At 55.5% G+C, this 18124-nt stretch overlaps 2 protein-coding genes across 4 annotated transcripts; both read left to right on the top strand.

The window, feature by feature from the left end:
• The first annotated feature begins 1534 nt into the window (after window positions 1–1534).
• On the top strand, window positions 1535–17586 carry HMOX2 (heme oxygenase 2). 3 transcript variants are annotated; one of them, XM_056334122.1, is made up of 6 exons: window positions 1535–1665; window positions 12642–12752; window positions 14185–14302; window positions 15096–15587; window positions 16585–16705; window positions 16787–17586. In XM_056334122.1, exons 2-6 carry the CDS (start codon window positions 12670–12672, stop codon window positions 16909–16911), a joined length of 939 nt encoding a protein of 312 aa, XP_056190097.1. In that variant the 5' UTR covers window positions 1535–1665; window positions 12642–12669; the 3' UTR covers window positions 16912–17586. The 3 variants fall into 3 exon arrangements, with proteins under 3 accessions (XP_056190097.1, XP_056190095.1, XP_056190094.1); XM_056334120.1 differs by lacking the exon at window positions 1535–1665 and adding an exon at window positions 7699–7843; XM_056334119.1 differs by lacking the exon at window positions 1535–1665 and adding an exon at window positions 9157–9179.
• On the top strand, window positions 1539–7554 carry LOC130147250 (zinc finger protein 501-like). Its single transcript, XM_056334118.1, has 2 exons — window positions 1539–1665; window positions 5631–7554. The coding sequence occupies exons 1-2, from the start codon at window positions 1575–1577 to the stop codon at window positions 6812–6814; spliced, it is 1275 nt and encodes a 424-aa protein (XP_056190093.1). The 5' UTR covers window positions 1539–1574; the 3' UTR covers window positions 6815–7554.
• Window positions 17587–18124: the final 538 nt, after the last annotated feature.

Below are 18124 nucleotides of genomic sequence, written 5' to 3'. Positions count from 1 at the left end.
TTTCTCACCTTCCTGATGCAGTCTCATTTGTCTTGGAAAATACATTGTCATTATTTTTTATTTCCAACTGTGTAGTAACAGCTATAAAAAATGTTTTGATGCTTCTGTTTGTTTTAATGCTTCCAAGGCTGCAGAAAAAAAACCCAACAAACCTTTTCAACTAAGGTATTAGTTGTTTTTTAAGTTGCACAAGCAGATGTATTGCTGTCATTGCACAAAGCTGCTGTCTTACTGAGATGCACCATGTGAGCTCAGAGTGAAATAACTGCTTCTAAATTTGCTGTGACAATCAAACAATCCATGGGATTATGGATATTCTTGTGCCGCTACCACCGTGTTGGTTTGTGCACTGTCACGTTTCCTGCCTGAAAAAATAGCCTCAGTATGTTTATTCTGAAAAGCTGTGCTGCAGATGTTTCTGTAATAATCTTGCACGTGAGCAGAGCTGTTTTCTTATGCAGGCACAGTTGTGTGTGTATACGCACCCCAGAAATCACCCTGTCTTCATGGCATTGCCTGGGCAGGTGTGATCCATCCCCATGGCCGAGACCCACGGAGGGGCCAACTGAACTACAAAATACGAGAATGCTGCAAAGCGCAGAGTGGTGGCTGCTCCGCCATCCCCTTCTGCTGGGCCAGCTGCACCTGGCTGTTGGGCTTACAGTGCCAGTGTTTAGGAACCGAAGGGATAAATCCAAGAACAATCCTTCCTGCAGTTCTTCAAAGGGGACTGGAGCATTCTGGAAGCGCATTTTAAACGTGTTTGTTTGCTATTGCTAACATTCCAGCATAAAACTGCTTTCAGAGGCGTGTTTGGTGAAGCCGAGGGCCTGGCAGGTGTCCCTGCTTCAGCTGCTGTCCCGCAGAGCGGGGCTCCTCTGGAACCGCTGCCCGGGTCCCCGGCCCCTCCGACCCGGGCAGCCGCCTGGCGAGCCGAGGTACACGGTTCCCACCCAACATCTAAGTGATCCCAGAGGATCCCACCTGGGCGCCGGCCCACCGCTCCCTGCCCCGCACGGCAGGCGGGATCTGCGGAGGCCCCAGCAGCCCCTGGCCGGGCCTGAGCCCACCGACCCCTGCCCAGGGCCCTTCCCCCGAGGCAGCGCTGCCGGCTGTCCTGGCCGCCGAGGGACACCCGCCGCGGGACCCCGGGGACGGGGACCCCCCGCAGGCGCCCTGCCGGAGCCCCCTGGCCCGCGGGGCGAGCCCTGACGGCGCCTAATCCCCGCGGCACCGGCCGAGCCCCCGCGCCACCCGCCGGCCCCGCCGCCGCCATCTTGGCGCGCCCGCCGCGCCCGGGCGCCGCACGCCATTGGCCGCCGCCGTCACGTGCCGCCGGGCGGGCCGGGCCGCGGGTTCGGGGCCCTGGCCCGGGCACAGGGCGGCCGCGCGTCCCCCCCCCCCGGCACCGGCTCGGTTCCTCTCCTCGGGGCGGCGGGAGCTGCCGGGGTTCCCCGCCGTGGGCCGGGAGCCCAGCGCAGCGGCGGGCTGCCAGGCCCCGAGTGCGAGAGCCCCTGGGCCCGCCGGAGCCTCCCCGTCCCGCCCCCCCACAGGACACCCGGAGCGCCGCAGCGATGATCTCCCACACGGACGGGAAGGCGGAGCCGTGGTTCACTCCGCTCCCTCGCCGCCGGGGGCAGGCCGCCCTGCGCGGCACCTGCGCAGGTAAGGGGCCGGGCCAGCCGCGGGGAGGGGACCTGCCCCAGGGCCCCCCATCCCACCGGGGCCGCGGGGCCGGGCTGCGCCGGGGGCCTCCCGGCTCGGCCTGCGCCGCCCCGGCGCCCGCGGGGGAGCAGGCTGGGGGTGGCCCCGGGCGCCCCCGGCCGCCCTGTGTGCCCCGCTGCCTCGGTGTTTCCCAGCCGCCCGAAGCCGCCCGTGTTTGAGCACCCGCCCAGCCTGCCCCGGGGAGCTCCGCAGCTTGTTCCGCCGTTCCGTGCGCCGCCGCCACCTGACGCCGGCAGTTCCCAGCGCGGAGCCGGCAGCGCAGGGTGGGACCCACCGCCCCACGGGCCACTTGTGTCTCAGAGTGCCCTGCCACATGCCCTGTCGGGGGTACCTTTTCCCAGCAGAACGGGCACTTGAGTCACCTGTACAGAAGCTCTTCTGTGCCTTTGGTCATTCGTGCCATGCCTCTGTCTTCCCTGAAACGCAGGACCTGCTCTCCCCCTCGCACAGTCAGGGTGTGGGGTTCGAGCAGCAAGGCAGAGTCGCATTCTCTTTTCTTCTTTTTTTCCCCAACAGTCTTCAACATTTGACTAGCTGGTTTTGTCTGCCTGGGAGCTGCAGTGTTCCTCCCTCTGCTCTAACTCCAAGGTGCTATTCCTAAATGTAACGAGGACGTCCTAGGCCCGTCTTGGGATAGTGCAAGGGATAGACGCTCTTCTCCTCTAGTTTCTTATGTTTACCTGCAGTGAATGTCCCCTGTCATTCCACTGTCACCTGGTTAGTCAGTATTGTGATGCTCTCCCGCAGTTTATAGTCAGCTTGTCTTTAACCCTGAGTAACACAGAATAACCAGCAGGTGTTTCCACCACCCCGTCCCTCCCTTACTGCCTTGTGAGGGTCAGCCATCCCACAGCAGCTTAGTTTGTTGATTTGGGTGAAGGATGCTTGTCTTCTGGGAATGCCTTTGGACTCCAGATCTCCCTTTTGCTAAAATTGGCAACATCTCTGAAGAACTCCAAGTGGTTTGTGAAGTGAGACGTCTCTTTCCAGAGGCCATATCAGCTCTTCCCCAGTCTGCCGCCTTTGGCCACCTGTCCATTAATTCTCTTACTCCGATTTCTGTTTGGTTGCTTGGAATGTTGGGCCCCGGATCCCCCCTCGAGTGCTTTCTCTGGCATCACATCAGCCACTTTCCAGTGCCCCGACAGCGAGGTACCAAAGTCAGGAGTCCAGCAGTGTTGTGGGGTCCTGTGAACAGCCCTGCTGGGTTAAACCCAAGGTCTCTGTAGCTCCAAGCCCTGTCTCGGGGATTTGGGGACTGGCTAGAGGTGGATGCCAGGGAAAGGGATAAGATAAGCATACAGTGACACCTCCCCAGCAGCCTGAGGCTTACTCATGATGTTATTTTTAATAGTTCTCATGGGTTTCTCTTCTGTGAACTCTTGAATTCAGTGCCCGAGACCATTGCTGTGTCCTCCTGCTGCTGTGAGACAGGCCAGAGCATCAGCCAAAACTCTTTCTACTGCTGGCTTCTCCTGAGGAGAGATCCAAGGGTACCTTTAAGGTGATACTTAAATTGTCTCCCAGTATGTGTGCTTATTCTGTTTACCCAGAGCTTACCTTGTAGCTATAGCAGTGCCCATCTTAGGTATATCAGAGGTCTTAAAATCAATCCAGATCGGCATGGGCTGAGAAAGAACCACATTCTCCCTGTCTCTTTTGCTTACTCATTTTTGCCCATTCAGCCTTACTATTCCAGTATTCATTCCTCAGCATTGTGAACTTGCTGTCCTTCCACTTAAAATACCTCCAGCGAGTTCCTGTCAACATGGTTTTGATCAAACCCCTTACAGACAACTTGTCCTGGATGCCAGCGAAGATACCTAGTAGCTCAGAAGTAATAAAAATAGCTGTAGAGGTTGAGAGCTGGAGCTGTGGCTGTAATCATTGTAATTAGAAGCTTGAAACTCCTGACCTTCCCCAAAACCCACAGAACACCGTAGAAGACTTGATCCTCATGTACTTTGAAGGCCTTTTCAAGTTCTGTATAAAGAACCAAAATGCTTTGCAAGTACCAGTGCTAGCGCAGGCGAAGGATATCTCTTCTGGCACAACAGCAACAGAACAACTTCATCAACTTTGTTGTCTACTCAGTAAAGCTGACATACATGTCAAGAGCTTCATGCTGGTCTGCCAGAAATGTCCTCCTCTTATCCTGTTTTTGGATATCACCTTCCTCTTTTCCTCCAGGCCTGGACGGAGTAGCTGCAGGCAAATGGAAATGCCTTCGTGGTGAATAGCAAGGTTCCAGTTTCTGTTCCTCTCAAGGGATGATTTTAAGAAAGCTATACCAGGGAAGAAGTGCCATCACTACCACACCAAACTGCCACAAAAGGTATCTCAGGCTTTTGCTGTGAAATCATACTGTGATGTTTTCTTATACTGACTAGAAGGAGAAAGATTAAATATGTACGTATATCAGTCTGGGTTGAAATTCTAGATTCTTTTTCCTTTATTGCATACTTGTGGTTCAGCAGTGACTCTCCTCTTCCGAGGTACGTGCATCCTTATCACAACTCTGCCAGACCACAGAAGTGCCTGTGGTTTGTAATCAATCCCATGCGACTGATAAGTTACCGGTTTATTTCACAAGAGTTTTCAGAAAATCAGGAGGTAGCCATAGAATCTTTAAGTAGACAGATCTGGAGGCCTGCATGTTTGTGGCTTTAGTCTTCTGCCTGTTCCATATTTTGCGTCTACATATAGTCAACAGCAAGTCGTCTTTCGCCCCTGAAAGTCCATATAAAGAGATCCTCTGGAAATCTGTTTCCCTGATTGACCTATCTTAAAGCTGGATGCGATGCTTCTCTTCAGAGATGCACATTGCTATTTCTACATCCCATGTACATCCCTGTAACGTCCATTTACCCTTCCCTGACAGCAGAAGGGCGCATGCCACACTGGTCCTGTCTTGCCAGTTTAGCGTATAAGCCCTCAGTAAGCCTGCAGAGAGCTGCATGTCCCTGCTCACAGCAAAAGCCACAGCGTTGCTGGGCGTACGTGGTTTTGACCCTGCTAGGATGCTCATCCAGCCACATTAGAGCAGTGGGTTGGAAGGAGTCACTGCTCTGCGTAAATACCCTAGAAATCCACGCAAGCCCCTTGTCTTGGAAAGGCTCTGGGCTGACCTCGACGCTGCGCAGCATAGATTGATACTGGTTATGCCTCTGCAGGACTTTATGGGAATAAGAGGGCAGAGGTTTGTTCATGGCCTGTGTCCCAACAGCCACTCATCGCTTCAGCCAGTGTTACTTCCACTGGCTTGCACTACTGTAATCTTCCACGTTTGTTGGATTTCCTCAGCCTGTAGCCTGGATTCAGCCATGGAGGATCTTCAGTTCACCAACCACCTTTCACAACAGATCTGTTCTGCACCAATGGAAGTAGAAAGTTACCTTTATTTTGCTCCAAGGTTGGTGTAAGCCAGGCCCCAGGTGGTGTCCGTGCCTGATGCCTTAGGGCCGGTGCCTCCTTTGTGCATCTCCTCTCCCTCTGCAATACTAGCAGCACAAGAGCAGGGAGCTTCCATCTGTTGCAACCCAAGTAATGTTCTGCTGAGCAAGGCCGTTCTTCGTGGCCCTCTTCTGACTCCCAGTGCAGCTTCTAATAACCTTTTCAGATACAATATCCTGGAAGAGCAGCTATCTTTCCCATTCGAGCACTAAATGTTTACTTCTAATGTACCAATAATTTCAGTAGATTCAGGTTCTGGCAAACCCATTCCAGGGTTTGTTCCTGTGAACACTCTGGAAAATCCACTGTGTAGTTTGGAGGGAAGTACCAGAACATTTTATACTTAAAAGTTTATCTGCTGAATGTTTATAATTTGGCCCCTTTTGATTTCCCCCTGTCCAAGGTTTCCTGTCCTGCCTGTGAATTCTCTCTGGATTCTCATTTTATTGCAGCTGAAGATGGGATTGTGAGCAAGAAGGAGGAAGATGCCCACCAAGGCATCCCTGAGCCAGTGGAGCACGAGGGTTTACCCTCAGGGCTCTCCAAGGAGAACAGTTCCCAGAGTCCTGCACAGGACCCAGTCCTCCCACGCAGGTCAGAAAGGGTTCAGAGACCTCTGGGGAAGAGGCAAAGCCGAGCGACGCTGCGTGGAAGTTTCAGGAGGCTGCCAGACATTATCCAGCAGAGAAATCCTTCTGTGGGGAGACTGATGATATGTGGAGACTGCGGGAAGAGCTTCCGGGTGAGCTCCAACCTTGTCCAGCATCGGAGAATCCACACCGGCGAGAAACCCTTTGCCTGCACCGAGTGCGGGGAAAGTTTCCGGCAGCGGTCGCATCTCATCCAGCACCAGAGAATCCACACAGGGGAGCGGCCCTATGAGTGCTCTGAGTGCGGAAAGAGCTTCAGCATGAGCTCAAAGCTGATCCGGCACCAGGTAACCCACACTGGGGAGAAGCCCTACAAGTGCGCCGAGTGCGGGAAGAGCTTCTCCGGGAACTCACAGCTTGTCCAGCACCAGCGAGTACACACTGGGGAAAAACCCTACGAGTGCAGCAACTGTGGGAAGAGCTTCAGTGTGAGCTCAGCCCTGACACGACACCAGAGGGTCCACACTGGGGAGAAACCCTACGAGTGCGCTGAGTGTGGGAAGAGCTTCAGCCAGAGCTCCGAGCTGATGAAGCACCAGCGGGTCCACACTGGGGAGAAGCCCTACGAGTGCTCTGAGTGTGGAAAGAGCTTCACTGTGAGTTCAGCCCTCATCCAACACCGGAGGTTCCACATGGGTGAGCGCCCCTACGGGTGCACCGAGTGTGGAAAGAGCTTCACTGTGAGCTCCCACCTCATCCAGCACCGCCGCTTCCACACCGGGGAGCGTCCCTTTGAGTGCACGGAGTGTGGAAAGAGCTTCCTGTGGAGATCAGCCCTGCTCCGGCACCACCGGGTCCACACAGGGGAGAGGCCCTACGCCTGCGCTGACTGCGGGGACAGCTTTCGGCAGAGTGCCCATCTCATCCAGCACCGGCGAATCCACACAGGGGAGCGTCCCTATGCTTGTGCTGACTGCGGGAAGGGCTTCACTGTGAGCTCTGCGCTCCTCCGGCACCAACAGATCCACAGGGGTGGGGAGCCTTAGGAGGGTGTGTGGGGAGCAGTTAGGTCTGATACCTTGGGAGCATCCCTGGGGAGCAGAGCCCGGTGTCCCTCTCCCTCTGCTCTTTTAACCGCCCTGCTTGGGGAGGGTGAAAGCAGTTTCTTTTTAGGAGAATGAGTCCTAAAGGAGAGCTGTGGAAGAGAGAGTTGGTGTAAGGAGCTGAGTTGGAGGTTTGGGGAAGAGCGTGTGACACAGCCCGGGAAGGAGGTGGTGTTCCATAGTTCTTGGGAGAGGGACAGAAAGCAAGTAGTGTGAGGAGGCTGGCATGTACTTGGTAGTGCATTTTACAGGAAGGTAAATACCTTTCTTTTTTTTTCTGTGCACACACGTTTTGGAGAACTTATACAGTGACCCAAACGGACCATTCTGAAGCCTGCAGCGCTCTGCCTCGATGAAGAAAAGCTCGTGTGTTCCCTCCGTGCCACTGCTTGGTTTGGAGTTTCACAGTTACCTTCTGCAGCCCCTGGGCTGGGCCTGTAGCACAGAGGAGCCAACAGCCGGGTGTGCTTCACTTGTCCGTGCTGTGCCCCGGGCCTGGCCTGGCCGCCGTGCCCCGGGCCTGCCCCTCCGCAGGCCGAAGGCCCCACGGGGTGTCCGCCCCGGCCGTGTCTGAGCCTGTGGTACTTGGCGTCCACCCAGGCGAGGGCCCGCGCCCCCGCGCTGCCTGTTAATGATGCTCAATTATGTCTAAAACCGCCAAATAAAAAACACCCTTAACCGCCCGCCTCGCCGCCATTTTCCCCTCGCCGCTGGCGCCTGCGGGGCCCCACGCGCTGCCCGCCCACCGGGGGCGGGACCTGGCGCTGCGCTGGAGGTCGCGATTGGCTGACGGGGAGGCGAGGTGGGGAGGGGCCGACCCTACGGCTTTCACCAATCGGTGGCGCCGGCGCATGCCGTCCGTGGCTCCTGATTGGCCGCGACGTCACCGCTCCCCGTCCCGTGAATAGGGCAGGACGGCCGCGCCGGGCCTTTGTCTCGCGCCGCGGGGCAGAGGGCGCGCGGCGGCGGTGGGTGAGTGTGCGCGGCGCGTCTCCATGGCAACGCGGCCGGGCTGGGGGCGGCGGTGGCGGTGAGGGGCCGGGCCGGGGCCTGCGGGGCTCTGCCCCGCCGCTTCCCGGAGGCCCGGCTGCCGTGGGAGGCAGCGGGGTGGGCCCGGTGCCGTCCCTCGGGGAGGCGCTGGGCCGGGACAGCTGGCCTGGCCGTGCCCGTGCGCCTCAGCCCCGCCGGTGCGGGAGGGCCCGGGCCCGGCTCTGTCCCGCAGCCGCGGCGGGGGCTGTCGCGACCGGCTGGGCCGCCTTACCCTTGCCCCGGGCCGCCGGCGGGCGCAGGCGCGGTGACCACAGGCCGCGGCCGGTCGGTGCTGGGCGCCGCCGGTGCTGCCCGGGGCCGCAGCGCCCGCCGCCCGCCCCTGGCCAGCCGAGCTCCGGAGGCTGTGGGGCCCCCGAGCCCCCCGCTCCCGGGCGAGCCCCGCCGAGCAGCTGAGGAGATGCGCCCGGGCGGCAGCCCCACGCTGCAGGGGCTCCGCACCCATCCCTGGAAGCCGTGGCCGAGCCTGTCGCGACAGGAGCCCTGCGCTGGCTTCTCCCGGTGGCCTGGGGGGCGCTTGGCTCTCCTTGCCCCAGCTGAGCTCAGGGAAGAGCTTGGAGGGCGAAGGCCTCTTGCTGTCCCTACGTTTCTGTTGTTGAGGGAAACAAGTGGCTGATTCAAGCCTGGCGCTTGCCCGCGGCGGCTGGCAGTGCCTGTCCCTGGCGCTGCTCGGGGTGACCCCGGCACGGCTGGGCAGGCAGGGCAGGTGCTGCCTCTCCCCGCAGCAAAGGCTGTTCGATAGGTTCACGTGTGTCTGTCCACTGCCTTCTTCTTTCCCCCCAAATCTACCACGACTGACTGACTTGCCCCTTGCGCTGTTCTCCTAGCCCATGCGAGGCAAATCCATTCCTGGTGTGCTGCCTGGCACAAGGGCCCCTTGCCATGGTGCGGAACCGGACAAGGTCTGTGAGCGCACCGGGAGTTTCCCTCCTCTGTCAGTTTGTTGAGGTACTGGACTGTGGCTCGGCGGGGACAGAAGTAGTGTTTGCATGGGCACTGCTAGAAGTGTCTTGGACTTGAATTACTGCCTAAATTTAGGCTGTGTCCAGGTGAAGCCTTAAACGTACCGGGTGGGAACAGGTAATGTAGAGATTTATTCTGTGAGGCTCCGTTTCCAGCAGCAGCCAGTGCCAAATGCCTTCCCCGGCGGAGGAGCAGACATGAAGCTCTCCTGATGTGATTGCCAGGTTACCCCTGTCATGATTCCTTGCACTGCTGTACCTGGGCTTCTGGGGTTTGCCTCTGCTGCAGCGATGCTCGGGTAGCTGCAGCCACACTCTGCTTCTTGTTAAAGCCAGGATGCAAGCTCTGCATGTGGGCAGATACCTTGAAGTTGCATGCTAGGTGAACAGCAAACATGGACTCTGTACTGCCTGGGTGTTGTGAATTATTGAACCTCTCCTGAGGGTGCCCAAGCAGAGCCAGGACTTCCAGTCCTGCATCCCTGCAGCAGCAGCAGTGTCTACTTCCTTCAGGAGGCATAGGATTATTGGAATTGTCTTGCCATCCCAGGAAGAATGGTTGTGCATCTTGAGTGTGAAGCTTGCTGTGGAAATGGGTGTAGGGGCAAACTAATTGCTGGGTAGATGAAATGGGGGTGTTTTCTCTGAGGGTTTGAGCACCCATGGGTGAGAAACATGGGGAGTGCTGAGATGTTCTGTATCAAACATTCTCTCCAGTCCTGCAGTCCTGACACTTCTCACTGTTGGCTTTCTCCCAAGCAGGCTGCTGTCAGGTCACTGGGAAGGTATGTGTTTATGCTGAACATCAGCCGGGCTTGTGATGAGCAGAGCTCCTCGTAGCAACTGAAATGACATTCCAGCCTCTGCAGCGGAGGCAGGCAGCTGCTCAAACCTCCTTCTCGGTGTGTAGGACACTGCCTCTTTCAGAGGAGCAGAATGCCCCGAGAAACCAGGGCTTTGACCATTGACCAGGCTGTGGGCTTTCAGTTGCCAGTGTTTGAATAAAAGCAAAGATGTGTGGTGGCAAGAGAGGTGTAACGATTTTGACTTCCCTTCCTCCCAGTTCTCATACAATCCCTGTCCTTTTCAGTACTAGGGTGTTTGATTTATGCTGGCTTGTCTCTTGAATTCATGGCTCCTCAGGGAGGAGTCTGTACTAGAGACTGTATCAGGGAAAAATCTAAGCTTCCGTATTTTCCCATACAAGTGCTGTCCTCACCTCGGGCTAAGGGGACTGGTGCCATCACCACCCTGCGTATTGCTATAGAGATGAGCATGTCAGACGGCCTCTAAAAAAAAAAAGCCGTGGGAGGTACAAGTCTGAAGGTGCACCGAAGTCTGTAAATTACTCTTTGTGTGCTAACTGCTTCTTCCAACAGCTACTGGAACAGTCATTTGCTGTTCTAATCAGTCGTGCTTCTACACCACCAGTAACAGGCTTGGGTAAAGGCTTCTGAGACCCCATCAGATAGCCATTGTGTGGCGTGGAGAGCAAAGTTCCAGTGTTAGTGTGCTGCAAAGTGTGTGTATGGAGGCTCTAACAAGTAAGTTAGACATGTCTCGCACAATGATGATTTTGGGAGCCATGCTGTGTGTGTCTGGCCATTGGGAGCCTTGAACCATTGCTGCCAACTCCTAGTTGCTGAGACTTGAGCTGGTGTTTTCCTTTGGGTTGGATTTAACGTCAACCTTCTGGCTTCTTCCAAGGGATGAGCAGTGCTGAAATACTCTTTGTAGCTCTGCTCTCCCCTGCTGTTTTGTACTGGTGGCTGTTGCAGGCCTGGCAGCGTACAGGGGCAGCACACACTACCTCCGGGACTCTGGCTTTCTGGAAGTAGAAGATAAATTGGAACCAGTTTGTCTAGTTTAATTTTTGGTATCTCCATTTCTTAAGAAGTATCTGGCCTGAAGTAAGCCGAGCAGGAAACCAGGGTGTCATCAGAACTCGTGTGTCTCTATTGGCAGGAGGCTAGCTGGCTGCGTTGCGAGGCAGGCAGGCTGCTCCCCACTGTGCCCATGACAGCCTCTTGGCAGAGCCCAGGCAGGTTATGTGCATTTCCCGCTGTGTGATGAGTGAAGGTAGGTCCTGCTCACTGACCCAGTGTGAACATGCTTGCTGTCTAGCATGTGATCAAACAAACTGTAGAGCACCCGAACCTGGTTTCCTCAAATATCTCTGAGCCCTTGTGCAGGTGTGCCTTTCTGCCACGGCTGCATCATCCTGCCCTAAACTTATCCCGGGGGGGGCTGTGCCGAGCCCTGTTGGGTGGGCAGGGCAGTGGGGATGCAGGGCTGCAACCCCTAGTGATTTCTGTGGCTGCATCGCAAAGTAATGCATTCTGGTCAGCCCTCCCCTTGGGAAGGTTCTGTCAGGGTGAGCCCAAAGGCTGTGATCGCAGGGGAAACCTTCACCCCAGTGATGTGTCCTCCCAAAGGAGCACTGTGCCCAAGCTGGGGCCTCGCTGTGCTGCACCCAGGGGTGGGTGCTCAGACCCAGCTCCCAGTATCCCTGGCCCAGTCCTGTGCTGGAGTGTGGAGGGCAGCAAGAGTGGATGTAAAACAGGACTTGGAAACTTGCTGGTGAGGAACCAGAGGGCAGTTAATGTGTAACTGGTGTGAGCTGGGAGCCAGCAGCTGATGTGCCCCTGTGCTAATGAGCTGGGTGAGTTCGCGTCTGCTGGTCTGTTCTCCCAGGGCTGAGCAGCAAGCCTGAGGGTGCAGCCCACCGAGGGGGGCTGAACTGAAGTGGGAGAGCACGAGGGATGGCTCTGGTACGGAAAGTGCTTTCCAAAGAGCAGCGAGCAGCTTAGTTCCTTCCTCATCTGGCAAGGCTGCCTGTGAGATGGTGGGGCTGCTCCACACAAAGCTGATTACAGATCAAATTTATAAATGAGGTGGCTGGATTTCTGGCTTAATAGGGATGCTCAACTAATGGAAGCCAGGTTTTTTGCTCCTGCTTCCGTCTTGTGCATCCTGCTACATCTGAGGAGATTTTATTATTATTATTATTTTTCCTTTTTCAAAACAAGGAGGGAGAGCCCAGTTACTTCTGGGGTTTGAAGGAAACCCTGCTAAGCAGGAGAGGAGTGTATGAGTGGTAGCAGGAGCAGCCTACTTTGACTCTTGGTGGAGGGCAGCCCAGGAAAGGCAGAGCGGTGAAATCTGCCCCTGTTTTGAAAGTTCACGTACCCGGTTGCAGAGAAGGCTTTTGTTTCGTTGGGAGCTGCTTGACTTCACAGCTTGGCTAGCCTAGGTCACCACTGCTTTCCTCCAGGGGAGGCTGGTACTGCTGTGGAAACAAGGTAGCTTGTTCTTCCTCCTGGCTGGAGGAGAGGTGCTTCCCTGTCAGTTACTCGGCTCAGAGGCTAGCACGCGATGAAATACTTGGTAGCACCAGTGGAAAGTAGCAGATGACCAGTGCAGATGACTAATGTGGAGGTCTCTGATCATTTTAAGCCAGGAACCATCCTGACATGGGAAACCTAATGCAGGCTGCTGCTTTGCTGTAGGTCTCCTCTGAGGTTAGTATTTTGTGAACTAGGTGTTTGTGTTGAGGTACACCTGAGGTAGCTGAACCGAACTAGCAAGACTGCTTCCTTGGAAGTGCCTGGTGTGCAGTGGAAATGGCCAGTGGCTGCTTCTCGCTGCCCTGCCCGGGGGGAGCAGCTCAGAGGCTCCTTGCTAGGCTGCTCAGCATTTGGTACCCATCCCTTTGCGCAAGCAGCTTCCCTCTGAAACCCCTCTCTAATTCTGCCTTTCAGATTGTCTGATCTCCAGGACTCACCAGCAATGCCATCAGCTATGGAGGGCTCCGAGGGGGGAGAAGAAGGGGAAATCTTGCCCTATGAGGAAACAGAAGATGACAATGTCAGGTGAGTCCTGTCTCACAACATGGCACAGTCTTGGGCAAGGCAGGAGACCTTGCAGGTAAAGGAGTGGGTTTTTTTTCTCTTCATCTAAAAAGGAGTGAGGGGCTCCAATAGGTGATTAATCCAATATATGTGCAGTAAAATCTGTTTAATAAAACTATACTGGAAGGATAAAAGGGGTGGAAGGGAGTGATCTGGCTAAGGCTGACAACAAGCAGCAATATATTTAGAATTATTTTTTTTTAAGTCTCTACTATCGGACTCGCATTTCAGAAATGCTTTGACCATCTGGCTGTTGTTTGTGCCTTCCTGGCCAAGGTGAGCCAGTTTTCCATGGCTTGCTGGACAGTCTCATGTGATAGCAGCTTCTTGTTTTGAAAGACGACTCTAGAGGTGAACTCTGCTCCAGTGAGCTGCCTCTCTTGCCTTTGCAGAATACCCACTGCTCTAGGCAAGAATATTTCCTTGAAGGTTAGTTTTAAAAAAATTCATACGTGCTCTAAAAGCTAAGGCTGCAGACTTGGAAAACAGGCAAAGGTGAATAGGGTGCATCCCAGAATACCTAGATAGGCTGGTTGATTTCTCTTTGACTTGACAGGCTCAGCTTCATGAGAAGTTAATGCTGCCTGGCTCTCCTGGCACATCCAGGCCCTGTCCAGCCTGTTGGCTGCAGTATTCCTAAAAACTGTAAGGTGCACTTTGGCATAACTTTGAGAGCGTAGGTATTGATAACTCTGTACCAAGCTCCATGCAGATGCAGTGGCTATAATCTAAAATAGTAGATTTTAATATTTTTTTAGAAAGTTAACTTGTGGAAATGTGCAAAACCAGCGTAATTCAGGATAAAGAAAGTTTTCAAGGGTGTTCTTGCCCTGATTTGCCATTCAGTTCTCATCTCCACTCCAACAGTTGATAGCCAATGTGGAAAAGGTAGGGTCCTGCCTGTGTATGCATCTGCTCTTACCTGCGCATTTCTCCTTCTCCAGTGGCCAGGGAGGATACACCAGGGCTCTTGTGCCCTTTAGTCTGCCCAGTAGTTGCTCTTTGTATGCTCCAGGCATCCTTTTGTAGTATTGTTGGGGCTCACATGGATGAGAAGCAAAAGTAATGGTGCAGGGATCAGAGGATCCTTGGCAATTGCTTGAGCATCCTGGGTCCGAGCCCCTGCTAAGCCGCAGGCCTCCCAGAACGGCAGGTCTGGTTGGCACGTGGGTGCCCGCATCTGTGGAAGGAGCCTCTGGCTGCTGCCAGCCTGCCGCTTCCTCCCCATGGTGCCAGTGCCAGGCTGTGGGGCTGGCCTGAGGGATCCTACCTTGTACATCTCTAAACCGGGCCTGAGATGGTAGGGAGTGGGGGATTCTCCAAACGCAGCAGGGACAAACTCATTACTGCATGTGGAAGAGGGCTGAAAGGTGCTCTCCCTGTTTGCCTGCAGTCCCACTGACCTTTCAGAGCTGCTGAAGGAGGGGACTAAGGAATCCCATGACCGTGCAGAGAACGCTCAGTTTGTCAAAGACTTCCTGAAAGGACGGATCAAGAAGGAGCTCTTCAAGGTAAGCACTGCTCTGCTTCTGTGGCAGAGAAGCTCTTCGAAGCACCCAGTGACAGATGCAGACTGTGAGGCAGAGCCCACAGCTCTGTGTAGGGGATGGGGAGGGATCTAGTTTCTAGGTGGCACAGTCAAAACTACAGGAGTCCTTGTCCAGGGCTTCTGCCTGGTGTGCCCTGCTGGCCCCGCACAGGTTTGGTTGGGTGGGAGTGCTGGGCTTCTGGCCTCACATCTGCTGGCTGCTCAAGGCAGGTGTGGCTGCAGCACAGATACTGGTGGCATGAGCTGTTTGGGAGTGAAATCCTGGTGAGATCACAGCACTCTCTCCCTCCTCTGAAGTCTAGGCTGTTGTTCCTTAGACTTCAGGTTGGATTGCTTTCTCTTCTGTACAGAAGAGATGGTATTGTGGATCAGCCCGGTCAGATCCTTGAAGGTCTTGATGTATACAGTAGTCTCCTATAGCACAAGGCTGCTGGGGCTAGTTGTACCTTTTGGATGAAGTTTGTCCCTGTCCCTTGCTCTCCAGGTGACAGGAGGCCCAGAGCACACAGCTGCCAACATGAGACTGTAATTCTTAGCTCGTGCTCCGTAGGCATTATTGTTACGAACGTAGACAGAGAAGAACCTCCGACCCTTCAACTGATACCTGCCTGGTACGGGCTGTCCAGGCTGGTTTTGTGTCAAGCCTGGGGGTTTCCTCCTTGTTTACCCCAACTCCAGGCAGGGGGGAGTAGCCACAAGTTGAGATGTGCTGATCTAGTGAATGGCTTCTCACGTTTGCTATGCTTTGTCTGTAGCTGGCCACTGTGGCACTGTACTTCACCTACTCTGCTCTAGAAGAGGAGATGGATTGCAACAAGGACAACCCAGTCTTTGCTCCTCTGTATTTTCCTCTAGAGCTTCACCGGAGAGAAGCGCTGGTCAAAGACCTGAAATATTTCTATGGAGAAGACTGGAAAGAGAAGATCCAGTGTTCTGAGGCAACTCAGCATTATGTGGACAGAATCCATCATGTGGGACAACACGAGCCAGAGCTGCTAGTGGCTCACGCTTACACACGCTACATGGGTGACCTCTCAGGTGGCCAGGTGCTGAAGAAGGTAGCCCAGAGGGCCCTGAAGCTGCCCAGTACCGAGGAAGGGATCCAATTCTATGTGTTTGACAACATTTCCAATGCACAGCAGTTCAAGCAGCTCTACAGAGCAAGGATGAATGCTCTGGACTTGGACAAGAACACCAAGGAGAGGATTGTGGAAGAGGCCAACCAAGCCTTCCGCTTTAACATGCAGGTACGAACCCCCTTGAGCCCCTGGGGGGGGGGGGTGCTGCCGCTGTTGGGCCTGGAGCGGCTCTGAGGGCCAGGTTAATTCAGTCAGGCTGCTCATCCCGCCAGTGGTTTGGGTCTGAGACCACCAGAGCCCCTCCTTCTTGCGGGGGTGGGATTCTAGTTTAAATAGCTCTTCCACTAGCTTCTGGAGACATGGCTGGTGGGGGGCAGGAATTCCTCCCGTACTCCAACACCACAGCCGAGCTTTTGATTAGGACACAATCATGATGACTGCACTACAAGATTCCTGTGGGCTGTGTGGCTTTGAAGCACTGGGGGAAGCAGAGCTGCCGCTCTGAGACAGCCTCAAACAGTTTGAGCATGTTGCACTGCACTGGTTACAATTCATCTCCTGCCTCGCCTCCGACCTGTTGCCTAATGGCCACAGATGTCTGTAGCCCCTTGTTCCTTTCATAAAACCGGACTGGGCTGCCACTTGCCCCAGGGGGATTAACTTGGCTCTTGGATGGGAGCTTTAACCTGTGCCTGGAGTAGGTCGGTGTTGTTTAAGCTGGCCAGAAAGGTGGTGGGATGTGGTTGGCTCCTTTGTCAGGATCCTTACAGGAACCCCTGGCAGCAGAGCTGGAGGGGCTGCCTGACCACTGCATGAGCAGCGGCAGCAATCCCCAGAGGGGCTGCAGCAGGGAGGGCAGAGCACGTTGCCTCGTGCTCCCACCTGCAGCAGGCTGGGAGGTGAGCAGCAACACGATGCTGCAGCTGTCTTGCTTCTGTGTCTGACTTGATGCTCTTGGAACAGGCTGTGCCCTCTCAGAGCCACAGCACGTGGCAGCTGTCACCACAGGCCTGCCTGGCGAGGCGCTCCGAGAGGAGTAGCACGTGCTGTTTTTGCGGGGAGGGAGGCGGGAGCAGCTCTTACCTGTTACCCAGATTGTTCCAGGAGCCTGGATGGAAGCTGCCTGGCTCTGCCCGTTTCATGCACTGGCTGTGACCACTTGCAGGTATTTGAGGAACTGGACAAGATCGGCAGGTCACTGACAGAAGCGGCCCAAGACGGAGGCTTTCCAGGCCACGATGCAAAAGGAGACCTGCGCAAATGCCCTTACTATGCAGACAAACTAGGTAGGTTGTGGGCAACAACAGAGCTGCCACGTGCAGGGCCCAAGACTCGCAGCGCTAACGGTGCTTTCTGTGTTCTGGCAGGCAAGGCAGGAGCTGGCTGCCCCTATCACACCGCTGCAGCCCTGGCAAAGCAGCCCCTAGTGCAGCTGATCCTGGCGGCCTGCGTGGCTGTGGCGGCAGGAGCTGTGGCGTGGTACATCATGTGACGGGAAGAGCGGTGCGTGGCACTAAATGGTGGCAAGGGGAGAGGTGCGCCCTGTCCTTCTTCATACCGTTCCCTTGCTGTTGGTGGTGAGTTGACTGCAGGGTGGAAGTACAAAAATAAACAGGAATCCTGTGGGACTGTCAAAGAGACACTTTGCACACCAGTAATGCAAGCACTGTAATATAATCACATCTTTAGCTGACTCATGTACAGGGCCGCTGCGGTGCGAGGGTGTCAGGATTCCACTTCAGCACTGCCCTACCCAGGCTGGGGCAGCTTTTAAGGCTAGAAATGTCTCATCCTGTACTGGCAGGGGCTTCACGTGCTTGGCTTTTCATCTCCTTCCTGGGAGCAGTCACTGGAGGGAGTTTCCTGCCCTGGGCTGCAACCCAAGAATGTGTCATCAGCCTTTCCAGTGCAGAGCGCTGCATTTCCTATCGGGAGAAACTTTCAGCTGTGCCGCAGTGGCTGTGCCATGGGGCCACCAGCTCAAAGGTGCGTCCTGTTTGGGGCTTTGTCTAGGCCAAGCGACTCAAAGTGGAGGAAGCTCGCCGGGGTGTGGACAGGACCACGTGGGTGGGGGTATGAAGGTGAGAGGTGTGTACATCAGAGTTGTGCGCTGGGTTTTGTTTTTTTTTCTGAAGCCTTGACTGGAATAAAAAGCTGCAATGCTGTAGCTGGGGAAAGCTGCAAGCGCATCACTGGGAGAATGAGCAAACTGTGCCGTGAGTTGTAGGTCTGCGGGGGGGGCTGAGGAGGAGGCTGGTGGGGAGAAGCAGTGGGTACAGCCACCCTGTTGGACTTGGCTCTGATTCATGCAGTCCCAGAGATGCTCCTGCCCTTACACCCCACCCTGTCCCTCCTGCCTCCCCTCGGGTTCCCCCCAGTCCCTGCAGGGAGGGGACATGCTGCCCCTGCTGGAAGGGCACAGCTGGGCCTGGGGCTTCCCCAGAAGCAGGGGAGGTGCTCTGGGCCACACAGCTGCCCCCTGTGCTGTGCTGGCCTGAGAAAGGCCCTGGCCTTGGTGACATGGACATACCCCTTTGCCTTCCTCCAGCTCTGTCTCCAGGGCCGCCTTCCTCCTCAGCTGGGTACAAGGAGCAGGCAGAGCTGGGGACGACCCAGCTGCTGCCGAGGGCTGGGCAGAAAAAGCTCTGGCTACCCACAGGGCCAGGGTAGGGAAGCTGCTGCTTTTCCTCTGCTGCTTGGTACTG

The sequence above is a fragment of the Falco biarmicus genome, chromosome 4, assembly GCF_023638135.1.
Source record: "Falco biarmicus isolate bFalBia1 chromosome 4, bFalBia1.pri, whole genome shotgun sequence".
In the NCBI taxonomy this organism is placed as follows: domain Eukaryota; kingdom Metazoa; phylum Chordata; class Aves; order Falconiformes; family Falconidae; genus Falco; species Falco biarmicus.
Note: the sequence above shows the minus strand (reverse complement) of the source record. Positions and strands in the feature narration are given on the sequence as shown.

Bases quoted from the DNA above. Each gene is read 5' to 3' on its own strand.
- LOC130147250 (XM_056334118.1), top strand. From the start codon at position 1,575: ATGATCTCCCACACGGACGGGAAGGCGGAGCCGTGGTTCACTCCGCTC. The intron at 1,666-5,630 runs GTAAGGGGCCGG...ATTTTATTGCAG, and splicing joins CCTGCGCGGCACCTGCGCAG to CTGAAGATGGGATTGTGAGC.
- HMOX2 (XM_056334119.1), top strand. The intron at 14,303-15,095 runs GTAAGCACTGCT...CTTTGTCTGTAG, and splicing joins TCAAGAAGGAGCTCTTCAAG to CTGGCCACTGTGGCACTGTA. The intron at 15,588-16,584 runs GTACGAACCCCC...GACCACTTGCAG, and splicing joins CCTTCCGCTTTAACATGCAG to GTATTTGAGGAACTGGACAA.